Source organism: Pyxicephalus adspersus, chromosome 4, assembly GCF_032062135.1.
Source record: "Pyxicephalus adspersus chromosome 4, UCB_Pads_2.0, whole genome shotgun sequence".
Lineage (NCBI taxonomy): Eukaryota > Metazoa > Chordata > Amphibia > Anura > Pyxicephalidae > Pyxicephalus > Pyxicephalus adspersus.
The window spans coordinates 61,754,853-61,775,803 of NC_092861.1; the positions used below are offsets into that span (position 1 = coordinate 61,754,853).

Sequence of the window (20,951 nt, forward strand, 5' to 3'; positions counted from 1 at the left end):
ACTGCTAATTTGCCTCTCAGTACATTAGCAGGGCAAGTACTCTTGAGCATCGTAACAGCTCAATGGCTAGAACTCTTGCCTTTGTAGCACTAAGGTTCCAAATTCAAAGCTCAGCTAGGATAATATCTGCATAGTGTTTGTCTGGGTTCTAGTACTCTAGTTTTATTTCAAACTTCCCACAAAAATTGTCCTTTGAACATGTGTTATTAACATATGACCATGATAAGGGCATTACATTGTTAAGTCCTCTATAAACAATTAGTGATATGACTATGGACTTAGTATTGTGCAGTGTATTAGGCTGGCATTAATTACATTTTATATTGCTGTGTGTAGCACCCAAAATAATTGCAGAGTTAGAAAATAGGAGGTTAGAACCTATTTAGTCATTTCAACAAAAACTATTTTGACACATTTCTGCTGATGTATATAATAATTTAGGCAGGGAAAGTTCAGGCACTTTGCTGCCCCGGCTGTTATTGCCAACTGCCCTAGGTATCCTGATGTGTACTAAGTAGCTTGGGTTGAAATGATATCTGTTGTTATAACAGATTTCTGCAGAGTGGGAGGTTCTTGAAATTTTGATTTACATTGAAACCATTTGTGAGTTTAACGCTGGCAGAATCTTCTAGTGGAGGGCAGAGTTCACTGGCTAGTGGTAAACTCCTCCTGAGTGGGATGTTCCTGAAATCCTGACCTGCATAGAACCCATTTGATAGTTCAAGACAGGCAGAAGCTTCCAGTGTAAATATAATATATATTATGTCTTTTGCTGCAGTTTTTCCGAAATGGGGTATAGATACTAGGTGTAATAACTTATTTATTATTACATTTTCTTATCAATAAACAGAATAATAAAAAACTAAGTGAGATATAAAATAATTGTTTAAATCATATTTTAATTTAATTATCCTACTTTGGTTACAATTAAACAATCCTTATTAAATGTTCTCATTACCTCGTATGCCTTGGAACTGTTTTGCATGCCATAATGAGGCGTACCAGGGTCTCTGCAAGTATTATGATCTGGATCTGAAAAGCATGCAAAATGTGAACATAAGGCCGGGTTAATATAGAAACTGTCAATCATATTAGCTTATTTGCTTTTACAGTATAAAACATTTCATCAAAATTAAAATAAAATGGGGGATATGTGAGATAAATTAGTATTGCTCAAAGGAAAATGTAGTTGTAAGTAATAACAAAGAAATTATTAAAACTATTATAAATAATTAGGTACCACCTAATTGTTTTTTATTCTAAGTAACAGAACTAAAAAGCAACTTAATTTGTTATACCAAAATACTATAATTATTTTTTATGTGAAATGATAACTAGTTTATGGTTTGGATCTGTTAAAAGACACTTGGATTTATTTATTCTGTGAGGAATAATTCACTTAGCTTGGCACATGTAGTTGAAAGTCCTCTTTGTAAAGAATACCCACCCAATATCATATGCACGGAAAAAAGAACACCTAGCAGAATAATTCACACTCACTAAATAGCCTAAACTCCTTTTGCAAATCATTCAGTTGTTCTGCAAATGTCCTTGTCTTATTCCATTCATATTCAACCAGAATTCCCACACTGCTCTAGACTACATAGTAGAGGTGCTCTTCCATACCCACTTTAGGAGCAATTGACCTACTCCCCTTTGAAATGCATGGCTCTATCAGCCGTTTTCGAGACTTCCGCACTATTTACGCCATTACCCCTGTGTAGGAATAATATTAAAAAAAAAAACTTTTTTCTTCTACTGCTCCAAATCTGGTTTGGATGTTATTTTTAATATACATTAAAATGATATTTTTAATATACATGAGTGGATTGTTTCAATAAGATAAATCTGTCCCTGGTTATAGCTATTCTGTTCATCTGCAGAAAACCGTAATTAAACTGAATGCTGTCAATAATTTATGGTATCATTTTACCATTTTATTCAGTGCTGAACATTTGCAGAAAAATAAAATAAATAAATAAATAACTGACATACCAATGCAAGTTGGCTGAATACCACTCCAGGTGCCATCTGCTTGACAAACTCTTCTAGATGATCCAACCAAAATGAAAGGGGGTCTGCACTGAAAAGAAACTTCAGATTTGTAGGTAAAACTTTTGCCATTGAGACGTCCCTCAGCTGGAGTCCCTGGGTCACCACAGAACACAGCTATAAAAAGAAATGTCTGACATGAGTTCAATAGGGAGTTGCATGTTGGTCTATAAATAATATCTGTTCCGTCTAAGGTCCAGTATACACATATGTCAAGATGGGGCTTCTGTCACATTTCCTGGAACCTCCTGAGCCTTCTTTTAGGTCAAGGCCAACGTGTATTTGGAAAAATGGAACAACAAAACCAGACAATCAGCAATATGTTTGTTTTATCTTGCTTTTAGGTTAGGTTATTAAATTTATTAATGTATTTTCACCAAATAATACAATAGTGGAGTTTAACAAATATGTATGAAATAAAAAAGTATAAGGGTAAAATAATTTATCATATTTTGGATATATTTTAAAAACAATAAGGCTGCTGTTTAAAAGTAGAAATTGCTTTATATGTTTATGTAAATCCTAACTGAATGATGTTTCCTTAAAATAAATGTGTATCAGATGCAACTGACATGTTTATTTTTTTACATGCTTTAAACACTTGTTTCATTCCTTCTTGCATATTAGTAGGCATTCCAGCAACTGTTGCATATAATGTCCCTAAGTGGATTTCATGATGGTAGCAAAATGCCTTTGCAAAGTACCTTGGCATGGCAGCTTGTAGACTCCATTGGGAAATCATGTCATATAGTGACAATGAAGTAGTAGTTACTCTGCAGAAGTTCTTGAACAAAAACCATTAGGAAAGTTCACCAAATACGATTTTAATAAAAGTTGCAGCTTTATTATTGACTTTAGGATGTTTCTGCCTATCTTAGGTGTTTTAATTGAATTTGCAGATACTAAGACCAAATACAGTAAAAGCAAAGACAGAAAAATGACAACTTAAATGGCAAAAGTGGAGTTAGCCTGTATTTAACTATATTTGAGTTCCGAAAAGCTGGAAATTATTGCTCAGTATATCATTTTGGTTAGCACTTTTTAGGAAATCTGCAAAATGAAAATGCAAAAATAAATGCAATGTTTAGGGATAACTATGAGGAGATATTTAATTTGCATCCAAGCATAATAATTATTTTAGGAAAAGCATAAGCAAATGCTTGACTTGGTTTGGGCTGGGAAAGAAGCCGTTTGTTTGATGAGGAGGGTGGGGGGAAGAAGTACAGCTTGTTAGTATAAAGGGGGTCAGAAAAGGTTGAGGAAGGGCGGCAGAAAAAGGAGCAGCTTAATTGGGAAAAGGAGGCAGGAGATGAGCAGCTTAGCAACAATTAGACAGAAAGCATACGCACTCGCAGGCGGAGAGTGGGAAAGGCTTGACAGAAGAGGGTTCCCCTGGAGAGGAGCAGCTTTATTAGGGAAGGAGCTGAAAGAGGAGTTACTTCAGTGAAGACACTTTCTGTAGCCTTGGTAATGTGATCAGCATGCATTTGGCTGCCAGACCGCTGCCACGAATCTAGGCTGCAGATGCCATATTGACACAATTTTTGGATGTGATTGTCAGAATCTAAGCTGCTGATAGCAGCAATTCACAAAAAGACAAACTCTCATTAACAACCCGAGGTAATCATTGCAGAAGAGTATAACTACCTCCACTATAAGTGATACAGAGAAAAAAAAATTGGTATTAGGTATACTTTAAGTAGCAATATCACTTATAGAAAAATTTTATAATGACACTTAAAATGTGTTAGGAAAGTATAATGTTTCAAGCTGTTTGTGTCCAAAAAATACTAAAAAAAAGTATGTCAAGTACATGAACTGTAATCTTTACTAATTAAATGCTGCTATTAAACTTTTCAAAGTACTTTGGCAACAGTCCTCTTAGTGATAAATGGATAGCAAATGTGAATGTTTCTTGCCAAAAAAAAAATAGTTCAAGCTATTGGAAAAATTCCCATGCTATTTCTGTTACCAAAGCTATTATCCTCAGGAAGCATGAAGTGATGCTCAGTTGACGGATGATTTAGGAAGTCACAGCTATAAGTTCACAGTAAGTTAGCTATAGAAACTTTTATTTGTTAATAGGAGGCGTAGTGATTGATGGACTAACTTTGTTTTATGAAAAAATGGATAGACCTCCATTATTGTATCAACACGTGTATGATGATGAATAAAGTAGAAGTTAAGGGTTTATTGAAAAACTCTAAATATTCACTATTTGAGGTATTTAAAAAAAAAATTACCAATGGTAAAATACAAAAGAGTACACATATCTTGAGAGTCTGTCAGCTAAGAATATGAGCATATTCATCTTTATTATCTTTGACTACCAGAAAATCAGACTACATTGTATTACTTTGGTAACAAATTTGTTAAACTGTTACTTCTTAAAGAGTATATTGAAACCCATTATATTAAGTAACAAATATTGACAGATTGTAAAAGAAAGGACTTATTCTTCCTAACTGTGAATACAGTAGGTCTGATGGAAAAGATTATGAAATATTGTAAACACACTTTCCATAATTGTACCTGAGAGGTAAAACATGCGGTAAGAGTTTTACCAAATCTTTTAATAGGTGTATTTTTTAATAACCTTCTTCACAGGGGAAGTAAACTGAAAAATGGTCAAAACAAAAAAAATCCACTTACCTTAAACAAACAGAATTTTTACCTTACATAAAAGGGTTGTCTAACCTTTTATGTGAAGTAAAAAAAAATTTCTGAGTTTAGGTACACTTTAAATATTAGTGTTCCCCAAGTTCCTAAAAAAATAACCTGTTTGATACAAGGTTATTTAATCTTGTGCATAGAGTAGACACACAGTGAATAGTATGTGTCTGAATCCTTCTAGTTACTAAGTGTAGAATAAAAAATGCATTTCAGACAAGGTCCTGGTGGCATGTGTCATGGGGGAATCTAGTTATCCCATTTAAAAGATCCATGTCCCCAAATTTTACCCTATTTATTTACCTCTATTATTTGATCTTCCATAAGCATGATCTCCATGTCTTTAGAGAAGTACAGCTGTGTGTTGGGAGGGTCTTTCCTCTTCCCAATAGGAATATGCATTCTATCAGAATTGAAATTGTGCCTGAATAACAAGTTTTTTAAGGACTTTAAAAAAAATGTGTTGTGATGCAACAAGACAATGTAGGATCACTTAGTGATTGTACAAACTGTAGTTTTAAAATTAGGAAAGCCCAACATATATGAAATATGCCTATTTCATATTCAACACAGATTTGGAACAGCAGGGAATATGTGATATAAGAATAATGCTGTTTTATACCATCAGGACACCACCTTATAGCCCAGTTCTGGTAATCTAACACTAATAAAGGAATAATGAGTGAAAAGAAGAATCTCTTCTTGTTGTGATGGGGCTCCACAGACGTTGGGGGTAGGCAATTTGGTACTTCCAACCCAGAAAGAAAAGATATATAGGGGCCGATTTAGTGAGAATGCCATCCAGGAGATCCAAGAGAGTCTTGATAAATAAATATTTACAGAAAGGTCCAGCAAGGGCACCAAGAGTACCAAGGTCCAGCAAGGGCACCATGATCAGGCCATGCCCTTGGTTATGGCTTAATATAAGGTTTAATACAAATACAAATCCATGTAGCAGACTGATTACATCATTCTATCTGTTTACTTCTTTGCATACTCTACTAAATTACTCTACTAGTATTCATTGGATATCCCTTGCAGTATAGCTAAATGCAGCATAAAAATTACTTATAGCCTTGATTCCTTCAGCACTGTTTTAAAGCCCCATTCAAAGAAGCATTGCTCCCCTTCTAGTGTTTCAGTACCTGCCTAATATATGAAAAGCACTCTGTAAACTCATTGTCAACTAATGTATTATATATATTGTATAGTATGCCATGGTATGTTTTTTGTTGTATTTAAAACAAATACATAATAATATACTAATTTTATAACAAAGTTATAAATATAACAGATATATAAAACAATAAAAACTGTGTATATATATATATATATATATATATATATATATATAAACACCAACTAATATAACACTAATCTTCTTTTAAGGCTGTACTTTCTTACAGAACAACTGTATACCTTTTTGAAATTATTTCAAAGCAAAAATGTTTAGTTTAATATTAGGAAACAAACTCCTCCTCCAGTTTGTATCAATGTCAACATTTAGCAATCCTACATTTAAGAACAAAAATGGTATATTTTGCAGTTTACCAATTATAATGCTTAGTGGCTGAATTTGTTTTCAGGCAAGTACAGCTTTCGGTAAGTATGGAAAATATCTTTTGATCTTAATTGACCTTTTGATCTCAATTTCTGTGAGATGTAGTGGATGGAAAAACAATCTTATCTATTTGTGTACACTACTAACCTCACCAACCCCATATCTATTACGATAGCAGCATGGTGGCTCAGTGGTTAACAGTCACACTGGCCTTTGCAGCGCTGGGTCCCAGGTTTGAATCTCAGCCAGTACACTATCTGCATGGAGTTTGCAGGTTTTCCCCGTGTCTGCATGGGTTTTCTCTCTCATTCCAAAAACATGCAGTTAAGTTAATTGGCTACCCCCTAAGTTGACCTTAGACTGTATTAAATGACATATGACTGATGTAGGGACATTAGATTGTAAGCCCGTGTGAGGGACAGCTAGTGACATGACTTTGTACAGCGCTGCCTAACATGATGGAGCTATATAAAAACTGTGTATTAATAATAATGGAGATAAACAAAGATAGATGTGTTTGAAATCCAGCCTGGGTGACTGCTATAACTCCTTATATAACCTAGTCATATAATATTCGATCTCCTGTTATGTTTAAGAGTAGGCAGCATACACTTTTCAGATAAGGGAAGGGGTTTGGGGGGAATTGGCTCATCAGAATATGTTGTTTTTCCATTGTTTGTTTGTCATGATGAACTTTTCTTTTGGGTTTGTCCCTCTGTACAAAGTTATTATAATCTTTTTGCTTTGGACTAAAGCTGCATACATACGTGCAATTATAATTGTTGGAAAGGATCTTTCACATCTTTCCATTGACTAAGCACTGCACAATGCATGAATGAGTGCTGTACATACAGCACCGTTCTGCTCTATGCAGAGGGGAGGGGGAGAACGACGGAGCGGCACCCTGCTGAGCGCTCTCCCTCTTCCTTTGCATTACGATCGTTCGTCAACCATCCTCCATGAATCCGCCAGGACGGTCATTTAGACGATGGACAACGGGTGCTGTACCGATTGGGCCCTGAGCTGATTATCGGACGAGTATCATTGGACATGTGTACATAGCTTCAGATATGGCTGGCTTTGAATAGCTGCCCTGCCACAAATTTCATCACTGTGACATATAGGTTTTGTACAAAAAGTTATAAATCACTCATAAAGTCAGAAATCCTGAAATGCAAACAGCATGTCCGAGGGTGTGGGTAATGACCTGTTTCTGCCTCCAATTTGTAGATTATATATAAAGAAAAACAGCACAGACCTTATCATCTGTAATTTAATGTGCAGGATAAGGACAAATTACAGAACCTATAAAAATCAATATACAAGGACAGCTAATATTCTCTATGACCATACCAGATGCAGACTACTGGCAGTACCAAAGAAGAGAAACACTGTGCTGGCTATGTTTACAATACTCAACATACAATAAATGTAGCTTAAAAATAAATCATTTTTCAAGAAAACACAGTAGTAGAAATCATGACCACTTTTCCCTTAAACACTAAAACATGTTTCATTTTAAAATGAACATACTAAGCAGAAACAACTCATCTTCACTAACAGATGGTTTCAAACAGTATATTATGGGCTATTTGTTAATGTTATAATGGAAAGTAAAATAATTTATTATTAAAAAAGAAAGCTTTTTTAACTTACGAAGGCACTGTGGAATTTCTCCTCTCCATGCTCCTCTTCCTTCACAAGATAGAACAGTAGGAGTAGAAAGCTGGTAGCCTTCAACACATGTATAGCTGACACTGGAACCCCAGCTAAAATCTGTCCCCTGAAGCTTTCCATATGGTACATGAGGAGGCTGACCACAATATATGGCTGTTTAAAAGGAAAAAACATTTTAAGGTCACTGCTCAATACATCAATGGGCTGTGTTGTCCATATTTTTATGTAAATTTCTGTTTTTATTCAAATTTTCTCTAGTATATGTATTTGGGGACTTCCCACAATCTCATATTTTATTAAATATTACAATAATAAAAGCTACTGTGTAACACAACAAAGCTGCATACCTTGATGGTAATTGACTTTGAGTAGTAAGTATTAGATCTCAGCATTAAATTCAGTATAGGCATAATTAAAATTACTGCAAATTAGGCAAATCTGCAGTATTTTTTATAACGTGGAGGTTTATGGTGATGTTTTAGGCTCTGTCCTCTTTCCTTGTAACACACATTAATAAAACACATTAACAAATAGCATGAAACTAACAGTCATAACCAGATGAATTCATTGAAATTTGTTTGTATACCTGAAACCATTCAAAAAGAAACATCTCTTGAGACAACCATACAGCTTAAAGTTTGGATTTTATTTTAGTGGGTGGCTGGTGTTGAAAGAATACCACTAACATACATGACGATGGGCCCGACTTATGAAAGTTATCCAAGGCTGGAGAATACAGACTATGAAAGGAGAACCTGGATGATCCTGCCAACATGGAATAGATCTGATTCAGGATTGAAAACACCTGCCAACTAATAGCAAATGATTTTTAAGAAATCCATTTAGGGTTTACTGGATCAGCCTGGTTCTCCCATGATAGTCTTTCTTCTCCAGTCTTGGAGAGCTGTAAAACATCAGCCCCAATGTCTGTAGTCTGGACTATGATAAAAAAAATATATCACAGATATAGGTATGTGAGGTATGATAGCTTGGATAAGGACATTACATTGGGAGCAGTATTTTGTTTGTAAGCTGTCCAGCACCTAAAGGATATATATATATACATTTTCCAATGCTGCTGCAATAATAATAACATAAAGTACTTATGGAAAAGAATGTAGACAGCCTCTATGCCAAACTGACTCATGGGCCATCACTGTTCTCTGTTGAGGAGTTCATGCATATTGCTATTTCAAGATTTAACATTTCCACTAATCCTTCAAAAGCCAGGCAGCTGAAGGAACATTTACTGAATTTTTTTTTATTGAAAGGGTAGTTATTCCTTAACTGGTGATAACTCGGGAATTGGTTTTCAGCACTCACTGCAACAATTAAACCCACATATTTCAATACCATGCATCATGATTGGTATGTTTTATAACACTGCAGTTTGTGTAACACTATGCATGTGTTAAATATTTCACCCAAAATCAAAAGCTGCAATAGTTAACCTGATCACAGAAAAAACACTTCAGTCTGCACCAACAACCTTTACATAAAGATAAGGTTGGCTCCATGATAAAAGCATGAAAGAAATGTGAACAATTCTTTATACTGCACACAGTTTACATGTAATGCTGCATGATCATCCAGTCAGATGCTCAATCCTTGAGCATCAATAATGACAAGTCTATAAACATTTGGTTGTCTGGCAAATGCTCAATAGCTTTCAGGAAACATAACAAAATGACAAGATAGTTTCAAGCAAAATAAAGTAAATGGAAACACTATTTTAATGCTGTAAAATATTAAAAAAAAGGTAATAAAAAAGGAATAAATGCACAGAAGACTGTAGACCGAGCTATACCAGAAGGCACAGTCTTACAAACCTTTGCATGTTGGTTTTGTCTGATTCCAGGTACCATCTTTGCCACAAATCATAGGTAATGAGGTTAAAGGATCTCTTAGGTAACCTGGGTTGCACTGGTAAGTCACTGTCTTGTTAAACATAAAATCTTTTCCAATCTGAAAACCATTAGCAATAGGTCCTGGATCTTCACAGGTTATAACTGGAAGGTAAAGTACACGCATGTGTTATTATAATTTTTATAATTTAATAACATAATCAGAGATCAGAGTTTTACATTAACAGGTTGTAGTATTTCTCTGCTGCTCTTGGTAATTATTTTTCAAGTATAGGCGAAATGTAATATCCCACTATAAAGAATCAGTTGATTGTGAATCTAGGAAATAGTGTCAGGTATAAACATATTCCTTTACTGCAGAGAAACATTGTATTTGTAGGGAAAATACTGGAGAAATACGATAAATACAATGATTGGCTGGTGTTGTAGGGAAAAAAAAATAGGTATTACGGGTTATACTGTATAAAGAATAGAGATTCAAGGAATTGAAAAAAAAAGAACATGAAGACCCATTCATTGCATTAATAAAATAACACTTTTCTAATTTGTTTTGACAGTACGTTGACTATTGACCTGAACAATCTGGAGCACTTCCAGTCCAGGTTCCGTTGGCAGTGCAATGTCGAGTTGTTAATCCTGATGTTTTGTAACCTTCCCAGCAGGCATAGATGACAGAGCTTGAAAAAAGTATCCCATCACTGAAAATTATCATGCCATTGGCTGGTGTTCCAGGATTTCCACAGGATACCGCTGTCAGAAAGATGGAGATTAAATCAGCATACTTATAGAAAAGTGACAGGTAGAATTTATGCATCTACATTTATTTTATTTAGAACAGAATTTTTTTTTACAGTATGCATTATTCATTTTAGCCATTCCATGAAATGATGGTAGCAGTCCAATCTTTTTATTTTTACCAACTCGTTTGCCAAAACTTGTTTTTTTTTTCTTTATAGTTGCTGCTTATTTTTCTGGTACAAAGGCTTTCACTGAAAAATGTATAGAAAACAATACACAGAAAGAGGCAAAATCAACATAAACATACATTTACAAAATCAGAACAGGTATACCGTGGGAGATCTTATGCTTTGCTTTTGTTAGGAAAAAAAAAGATGTAATCCAACAAGGACCAACAGACAAGACAGACACATGGTTCAATACACAAAAAAAATTAAGTTGCAAAAAACTCTGAGCATGCAAAAACAGACAAGGAAAAACAGAAAGGAAAAGGAAAAAAGAGGAAAAAGAAATAAGGATGTGAAGGAAAGGGATGGGATGGGATCCAAGTGGGATATTACACATTTACAAATAAGGAAGAGAGAGTCCTTTGAGATAGTAAAAAGTAAAGTAACCAAGGTTGCCAAACAGCTAAAACTTTGTCATGAGTATTATACAGAATAGTCGTAAGTATTCATTGATCATCATCTATTGAAACTTCTAAAAAGTTTAGAGAGGGGGTGCTTCCAAGCATGAGCTATGGCTTTTTGCATATCAAAGCACAGCTTGCTCCAGAAGGTAATGAATGTCTTGGCTCCATTAAATTTCTTTTTTTTTTGCTTTGTTTTGTTTTGTGATTTACCTTACAGTGAGGATTTTATAAGTAACTGACACCACACTGCCTAATAATATGTTGAGAGAAACATAAGTCCTGATCGCATTGATTAAAATAATGTACCTGTTCCAATTTACATAAAAATTCAACTTAAGGACAAACCTACAGTCCCTATTTCGTATGTAACCCGGGGACTACCTGTATACGGAATAGAATGTACATGCATACTGACAATATCTCTTTAAATATTTATTTCTCATTAACATAATCTCCTACTTGCTTCACTTGGAATTTAAAATAGGGATGTCGGTAGTTTAGAGAGGGCTGTGACCGTGTACATTTACCCAACAGGAAAGTCAGTTAGGCTTAACATATATAATGTTGGCCGTATATGGGTGTGGGTGCTCATTTGTTCATTTGTCAAGACTGCACTTTTGTTGTCCAAAAAATGTCATTATTGCCCATTTGTTGTCTACAAATTGCCGCAACTGGCAAATTTTTGCCCTCATAGTGTCAGTATTACCCATTTGTTGTTCAGATATAGTCACAAATGCGGAATTGTTGCCCACATATTGTCATGATTGCCTGTTTTTTGTCCTTTTATTCTCACAATTCCCCTTTTGTTGCACACACATTGGGCCTAATTCATTAAAGCTCTCCAAGTCTGGAGAGGATACACTTTCCAAAGTGAAGCTGGGTAATCCAGCTAACCTGGAATGGATTTCTTAAAATGATTTGCTAGTTGTTGCAGTCCTGGACCAAATCCATTTCTGGTTTGCTGGATCACTCAGTTTCACAGATAAAGGCTTATCATCTCAAGCCTTGGAGAGCTTTCATAAATCAGGCCCATAGTCATCATTGTCAATATGATCCTTTCAAATTGTGATACACATTGATAATTGCCTGCATATTGTAATTTACTTTTGAAGGGGTATTGTATGTGATTATTACTACTTACATAGTAGTAATAGAATGTTACTTCTGCTATATGTACAGAGTAAATTTGAATTAAACCTCCAAAGATTTTTAGGCAAACACAATATTGAAAAAATTATATCTTCATGTTTTTTTAACTAATCAATATGTATCTAGTGTATAAAAAAATAAAAAACAGATAAAATTCTTGATAATTAGGTTCTCATCTATGCATGTAGGACTTTAATGTCTGTGATTTCTTTCTAATAAGATATAATATAAATGTCAAAGTCTTTTCCCTAAAGGTTAGAATGAATTTAAATAATCCAATAGTCTTGGTCAGCAAGTCAGATACAGTGGTGGCTAGCTAGGGATCTCATTAGTACCATCCAAGGCACAGTTTCTGATGAAGAAATAACGAATTTCATCTACAACAAAATAAACCTTTAAATTTCAAAGCAGCACCTTTTGACTAGTCATTATTGTTTTTAAATTGCATGTTGTCTCTTTGTCTTATTGAGATATAGTGAAAAACAGTTTTTTTTTTAGAACAAGCACAGAAAGAATACTTGAAGCCACAAACACGCCTTATAATAGTATTTACCGTATTTTTCGGACCATAAGACGCACTTTTTTTCCCCCTAAAGTGGGGGGAAAATCAGGGTGCGTCTTATGGTCCGAATGCATATTTTTTTTACTTACCTGTATCCCCGCCGGTCCCCGCAGCCAGTGTCCTCCTCTGTGTTCCTGTGTCCCAGCGTGCGGCACTTGTGCCCGCCCACGAAGGCGGCGCCGATTGATTTGATGAATGCCGATCGGCGCCGCCTTCATGGGCGGGCACAAGTGCCGCACGCTGGATCTCAGGGAAACACAGAGGAGGAACACAGACAGAGGCAGATAGCAGCCAATGTCTGTGTTCCTCCTCTGTGTTCCCCTGTGTTCCAGCGTGCGGCACTTGTGCCCGCCCACGAAGGCGGCGCCGATTGATTTCATGAATGCCGATCGGCGCCGCCTTCATGGGCGGGCACAAGTGCCACACGCTGGATCTCAGGGGAAATCAAATGAATTTTTTTTTCTTGTTTTCCCGTGCGGAAAACCTGGTGCGTCTTATAGTCCGGAGCGTCTAATGGTCCGAAAAATACGGTAGTTATCCCATAAAATACTAGTACGATATTTGTATGCCATTTAGATACAAGCAAGACTGTCTTCAAGCAAAGTCTTTAAGCAAAGTCTCCAGTTCAGTAATTGGACACCAATCCCCCAATCTGATGCTGTACTCTTCATCTATAGACAATCCCCTACGAAGCCTTGCAGGGCCTTGCCATACAGTGGTATGTGGGGCAAGGATTTAAGAAGGACCAGGGAAAGCAGGATTGAGCCTTGAGTGGGCCCTATTCAGTTCTAAACTATAGGCAAAATTGTCAAAAAACATTCTGTGTGCAAATGTCAAATTTATCCAGTGATTATTCAGTATGTGAATGTATACCTTATAAATGATCATAATATATATTTTAAACCTGCAAACTATGGGGACACCTAATGTGCCTTCTCAGTGACTAAACAAACTTTAAACCACACACACCAGATTTTCAGGTCATCCTACATTAGGAATGAGTTTTGGAGTTGATGTTTCAGCACCCCCACTCAGAGCCCCTAAGTGGTACTTATAGGTTTAGTCTCACTAAAACGAGTGACTCTGGAGACTACCAGAAATGTTAAGTGCTTTGGTTCTGTTGTAATACTGATTCCCCTAGCTAGGGCTAGGGTTGGGGTAGACTAATGTGAAAAAGATACCTAAATGCCTAGAAAGGAGTCTTTTGCACAGTTTTTGTGATAGGTTTGGAATATATTTGTTTTATGTTTCTTGTATGTATTATTAGTACTAAATAGTCTAGAGAACTCAAATCACTGAAACCAAAAAAATCATGTGTCCCTAAAAGTTTTCATTTTTTTTCTGACAGATTAAGTTCAAAATATTTTTTATGCACACATTTTTTATTTTAGTTTTAGTTGTTATTATTAGGTATTTGATTACATAGGTGAATTATATTAGGGCTTAAAGGGGAAAGTGCTAAGTCATTAAGTAAAAGATGTAATAAGCTTTTGAATAATGTTCCTGATCAAACTTCTGCCAGATGGACTATGAGCTATTTTCACATCTCCAGCAATTGAAGGAAATTTGTGTAAATAATTTTTTAAAGGTTAAATGGAATTCTGCACTCTATAGAAAATACATAGAATCTTGATATTTACCACTGATTCAAGAATTATGTGCAAAGGAGATGATATTTTCCTGCTTTTCAGAATGAGTGACTTGTTCCTTTTTAATAGATACACAAATGAATGTTCTGGTGTGAATAATAAATGAACCTATGTAACAAAGGGTGTGCTGGAAGTGGCCCTAAAAGATATAAATATAGATTAAAAGGGGGGGGGGGGGAACCTCAAAAGCTGCAAAGATTTTAAGGATTTCTGTTTGCTAACAAAATTAATAAATATAATAAAATAGACAGATATTTAGCATTTATTTTGCACATTTCCATTGCTGAACATCATTAAGGTTTTTGTTTAGTATATTCTTTATGACCCTTACCATTGTGCTCCTTGTTGACTATAAACTGTAACTTAAATTTTGTCTGTTACATGCATATGCATGTATGATCTTCAACTGTCCTTAATGAGTCTGGTCCTTGCACATCACTATACCTATAAGGAAGGTGGGTTTACCCTCCTGAAAACTTTCCCCTTAGGGGCATGGCACTATTTTAAAATGTGGAATTCCAGCATTGGCTTTATTAATTTGACATTATCAGAAAAAATGCCTTATTACTAATGACATACCCAATAAAAGCAAGATAATGCTTTCCATCAGCTGCTGTTAATAGAATATCACAAGTTACATTTTAAAGATTGTTTAGAAATTACCAGATATTTAAACCAGCTGTCATGAATGGTCACATTGTGTTTATTTGCACCATTTTTTTGTCTGTGATTTGTTTCATGGTTTTGCTACTTTGTAATTTCATGTAATTGACTATTCCGATATTTTTCTATTCTAATAATGCAATGCTAGCAACCAGAATTCTGTTTTTAGTAAGTTTTCTAGTATAGATAAACTAATAAAAAACTACTGGCTGCTATCAGGCACCTATTTCTTCATCATCATCATCATCAGCTTGTTGAAGAATCTCCATTTAAGTATGCCCTACCCTTCTTATTTCTATATTAAAGATTACATGGTCAGGTCCACTCACAGGGAGATTCTCCATAAAACTGCGTTTCATAAAAACATTTTACATTTCCGCTTGCTGTTTGCGAATCTATTGTTGTCACTTTAAATTACCTAAATTTATGTTTATATATTTGTAGAATATTTGTAAAGAACCCCATATGAGGAGTAGGGTGTACTCCTAGCCCAGAACCTTCCAAAGTATTCACAACTATTAGGGTTAAACAATTGGTGTAGGGGTTCTTGTTTTTCACATGGTCGCCAGGTAGAATTTCTGTCTATAGTAGAGAGCAGAATTTTCCCCTGGCAAGAGGTGTTTTCCTTCATTTAATCACTGGGTTTGGTGCCTTGAGAGGCAGATGGTTCAAAAGGGATAGATGTCAGGAGAATTAGGGAGATCTTTTGATGCAAGATTGAGGGGCCCTTGACCTAGCTCCGCTGTTAGTTTTGGTTTTGGGCTGCCTCTAAGAAGGCTTCCTGCACTCCGATATTTTGTCATGAGCCCTGTGGGAATGAGAGACCAAACCAAGGATGCTACAGGTTCATTCGTTTGGGAAACTTTTTCATGGTGTCAGATGGTTTCAGGGGACAGGTAAGGGCGGATTTTGGAGATGTTGTGTAGGTGAAAGTGACAGGACCTGGAATTGTCAGGGGTGGAGAGATAGATTTGAGTGTCATAAGCATACAGATGGTACTGTAAGCCAAAGGAGGATATGAGACTACCAAAAGAGGAGGTGTACAGAGAAAAGAGAACCGGTCCAAGGACTGACCCTTGGGGAACACTAACAGGGAGGAGAGTGGGCGAGGAGTTACTATTGAAAGAAACCTGAAAGGAGCGGTCAGACAGATAGGAATCAAACCAAGAGAGAGCAGTGTCATTGATACCAATGGAGCCCATGATTTGTATTAGAAGGGGGTGAGCAACAGTGTCAAATGCCGAGGAAAGATCAAGGAGATGGAAATTAGGAGGAAAGATCAAGGAGAAGGAGCAGGAAAAATTTACTTTGAGACTTAGCTCTGATGAGGTCATTGGCCACTTTAGTAAGTGCTGTTTCAGTAGAATGGGCAGCACTAAAACCAGACTGGAGGGGGTCAAGGAGAGAGTTGGTGCTCAGGTAATGGGTGAGTCTTTTGGAGACAAGGCGTTCAAGAAGTTTAGAGACATATAGGAGAAGGAGGATAGGATGGTAGTTAGAGGGTAGGGAGGGGTACAGTGAGGGTTTCTTTAGGATAGGGAGAATTATGGCATGTTTGAAATCTGAGGGGTATTTACCAGTAGAAAGGGAGAGGTTGAAAAGTTTCCATTTACTGAAGTTTAAAGTTTTTTTCTGACAAACTTTACACATTCACCATGAACCTAGGCATGCAAAACTGTAATTTAGCATTCACCATGAACCTAGGCATGCAAAACTGTAATTTAGCATTCACCATAAACCTAGGCATGCAATATATATACACTCACAAACACATATTATTTTAAATACATTTAATCCCATAAAAATACTTTTTAGGTTGTACATATACTTCATAAAACAAAGCATTTTTTTTCTTTAGTATTTTACATTAAAGCTTGTAGTAAAAAACTAGATGATACTGGTACATTTTCTTGCATTATTACAATAATATTTTCTCTGGGAAGTTTGTTTAGAATCACCCTGTACACCTTAAAATTCTGAAATATATACATGTAAATTGCTACAGTCACTGCTGCCGAGTCATGCTGTGCAAGCTTCTGCTCTTTCAACCAGCAGCCATATTTTTGCTAGTTCTCTCAGACATTATTTGGCAGCTGAAAATGAAGCCCGTAACATGTTTACATTTTATTCCTGGATCTGTCTACAACAAAATTAAATTTCACACTTGGGTACATTATCTGTGGGTGTGCTCTGTCAGCAAATCTAAAGTAGGATTTGAATGCTTACCTTCGCATGTAGGTTGTACACCAGACCAAGAGCCATTTAATAAACATGCTCTCTCCATGGAGCCCATCAGCGTGTATCCCATTTCACAAGAGAATCGAAGTAAGCTTTTTATTTTAAATTCATTCCCAAGTCGGGAACCATGAGCAGGAACTCCAGGATCACCACAGGTTCCAGGGTTATTTCCTAAAACAAAAAGAATCAGTGTTTATATCATACTATCTACATTTAATGAGCATGTAAAACCATTTTTCATTTTCTAAAATGCAATGTTTTCAAAGTTAAAAAGTACATGTAAACCCAAAGACTTAAATCTTATATAAGATTTAACATGGTAATTAGGTAATGTTGGTACATGGTAATGTTGTTTTAAATCTTAATGTTGGAATACCTAGAGATCCTGTCATAGAAATTCTTGTTTCAATACTGTATGTTATGTGGTAACAAATCTTCCCTGATCCTGATTCTCAACAAGCTGTTTTATGCAGGATCTACAGTCCAGCACTTTAACTATAATGCTGTACCCATTTATCCAGATAGAGGACAAATGCAGGGGATAGGCAGACCATCCTAAAAGGAATTTAAGGCTACAGCCATTAGTTCTGCCAACTCAATAAAAAAACAAATTTACTGTAGTAGTAGGAACCCTTTTTAAGACTTTAAGCCCAGTCTATCATGGTTTGACAAAGTAAAGTCAAAGCTATGATGAGTTGAAAAGCAAACAGTCTGCACAACTTTGCAGGATAAGAAATAGAGGTATACTTGCAGAAACTGTGGTTAACATTTTGTCTTGATTAAATTCAATCATGCCAATTAGGTCAAGTATAACCATACTAAAAACTTCTTCTGTCAAGGAGTGGAATAGGCTACACCAAACGTAGTCCCAGGGAGCATTCTGAAGGCAACCTAGACTCAACAGAGTCCCATGGAGTACTCTGAAAACAGCCTAGATACTAATAGCGGAAGACAACATTTCAATCTGCAGATTGCCTGCTGCCAGCTCTTGAGTTGTTGATTGAATGTGATGTACCCCCCCCCCTTCCCTTTGTCTAGAACAAGGCTCAGCAAAACTTTTTTGCCTACTAGGCCATTTAAGGAGATCAAGAAGGCACACTAGGCCGGACTCTCTCTCAAGTCCCATGCTGATGGCTCTGCCCCCTACCTGGAACACCCCTGAATCGAAATCCCTCCCCTCTGCAATGCATACGGAGAAGAGGGAACATCCCTGAAAGGAATCCCTCTCCTCTGCAATGCATACGGAGGAGAAAGCGTGTCCCCTACCCCATGTTAGGCCGGAACGGACTACTGGCTAGGCCGTATCTGGCCTAAAGGCTGGAGTTTGCCTACCCCTGGACAAGTGCAGTGTCAAAGGTGGGGAATCTTAAATTGGAAACTACTGTGCAACTATGTTAATTAGAGCAGAGTCTGTAGAGTGCCTGTATGTGAAACCAAGCACTTAGGTACCTAAAGGCTGTTTCCAGCACATCTGGTACAGAGGGATCCTTATTAAGCTCCTTTATGTTGTAGTTAATAGTAGGGTAGGTGTTTGCCTCCTGGTCTGTAAAAAATACAGAATATTGGTCATTTGGTCTAAAGTGAATATAGGTAATCATCTTTGATGTTCAACGACTGGATTTGGTACAGAGCCATATAATATAACAAGTATAGCCCAGCTCAATCAATTTGGCCAACCAATTGTGACTGCTGCCATAGTCAGCCAACCAGATTTTTTAATAGGCTTGGGACCTTCCTGGACTGGAAATGGGGCAATGAGTGTGTGAACCCTCACTCTTTCCTTTTGACAAAGCAGACCTTATAAAAGGGTTATCTACTCTTTTATATAAAGTAAAAATTGTGGTGATAATGCAAAATGGTATCATAGAAAATATTATATATTGTGGCTCTATTGTGTATAAATTCCAAATCTTTGTGCTATGATATGAATCAATATATATGAATGAAAAAAAATCAATTTTATGCTGTTAGTTTTCTAGACTACAGAATTTTCTTGTATGTTGGTGTGATCTTCTAGCTTTGTCAACATGATCCTATTTCTTACTGGAAAAACATTCACTTTATCATTGTTTCCCTTTTCATTTTACCCAGGATAGAGGATCCCTACATGTGTTGAAACATTTGTTCAGGCTAGAATTGGTTCCTGGGGTCTACTGAGAATTCTCTTACAATATACGGTGGCCTTATTGTGGGAGATTGTTTGGCACCATAGGTATTCTGTCATGGAAGAATTCCTTAAGATATATCTTTCTGAAGGACTGTTCAACATGAAATGCAATAGCTCACAAATTATTTAGACAACACAGTTTTTTGTGCTCAAAGTAAAACCTGTAACAGTCAAACCACAGTGTGTTGCCTTGATCTAGTAGAAATTGTACACTCCTTTGTAAGACCAGCTCCTGACAGTTTTTATATATTCTTGTGTCAACAAATGTCACAGCACTATCTACAAAAGGAGTTACTTTTGGTTAATATTGTCCATTTTCTCTACTATACAAAATAAACTCAAGTGGGAAAAATAGGTAGTATTTGTCATGCACATTTCTATCTAGGTCTCCAGCAGCTAATAAATCATGCAAACTATATAATATAATATTTATATTTCCATCTTTGATCCAAATGAGAAGATTTCCCCATTCTCCAATCAGTGTGTTGCCCATACAAGCAAATTTGAGTGTTGTTATTTGTTCAAAAAAAGCTATTTATTTTTTCTACACGTTTGTAAAAGTAGTAATTAACCTGAAAGGTTGACTCTTTTTAGTGAAATAATCTCCCCTACAATTACCATTGGAATATTATTCATTTTATGATAATTATTTTGCCAATCTCCATATAAGTGGTAATAAACCCAATTTTCCTGTTCACCTTTTTTCCTTATTGGTCACTACATGTGAACTAGTGTTGAATGGAATCTAGGACAAATATGTAGGTTGGAACTTTTAAAATCATTATATTTGCCTCAGATCATTGATTTACAGTATAGATACTATAAGGACAGCAAAAAATGGCAATGCAATACTTCTCTTTGGAAAGGTTTAATGCAGCTTGAATAGGACACTAAGACTAAGCAAAAAGGTGACTTGTTTCTACAAGACTGCTCAAGCAAAAAAAAAAGTTAAAAAACCATGTATGGCTCCCAACAGAATAGAGACAACATATGAAATATTCTGTCATTGGCTCACTTTACTAGAAAATGTAAGGTAAAGATTGGGGTTACATGAAGGGCAACAGATGTACAGCTTAAACATGATCTAACCTAATATCAAGCTTATTTTTATTTCCTTACAGGATTGTATGCTTCACTTACATCCATCTCATTAAATACATTTGTAAAATGAGGCATACAAGCACTTCACCTAACCTTGCTTCTTCCTTTAGTAGACGGGGTCTTAGAGTCATTATTGAATATTGAATCTTAGTTATCCAAATCTTCAGATATCTAAACATTTATTACATTTCAAGTTAGGTCTTTCACAGTAAACAAAGATTTCAGAAC

The 20,951-nt window shown here is 36.0% G+C and overlaps 1 protein-coding gene across 1 annotated transcript in view; it reads right to left on the reverse strand.

The window, feature by feature from the left end:
* Nucleotides 1-20,951, reverse strand: part of CSMD1 (CUB and Sushi multiple domains 1) — an 819,458-nt gene that overhangs the window by 28,842 nt on the left and 769,665 nt on the right. The window contains exons 57-62 of the mRNA XM_072408428.1: nt 17,444-17,626; nt 10,399-10,575; nt 9,790-9,969; nt 7,940-8,113; nt 1,996-2,169; nt 959-1,032 (exon numbers count right to left, since the gene is read on the reverse strand). Coding sequence (XP_072264529.1) covers nt 959-1,032; nt 1,996-2,169; nt 7,940-8,113; nt 9,790-9,969; nt 10,399-10,575; nt 17,444-17,626 — 962 coding nt within the window. The remainder of the gene's footprint in view (nt 1-958; nt 1,033-1,995; nt 2,170-7,939; nt 8,114-9,789; nt 9,970-10,398; nt 10,576-17,443; nt 17,627-20,951) is intronic.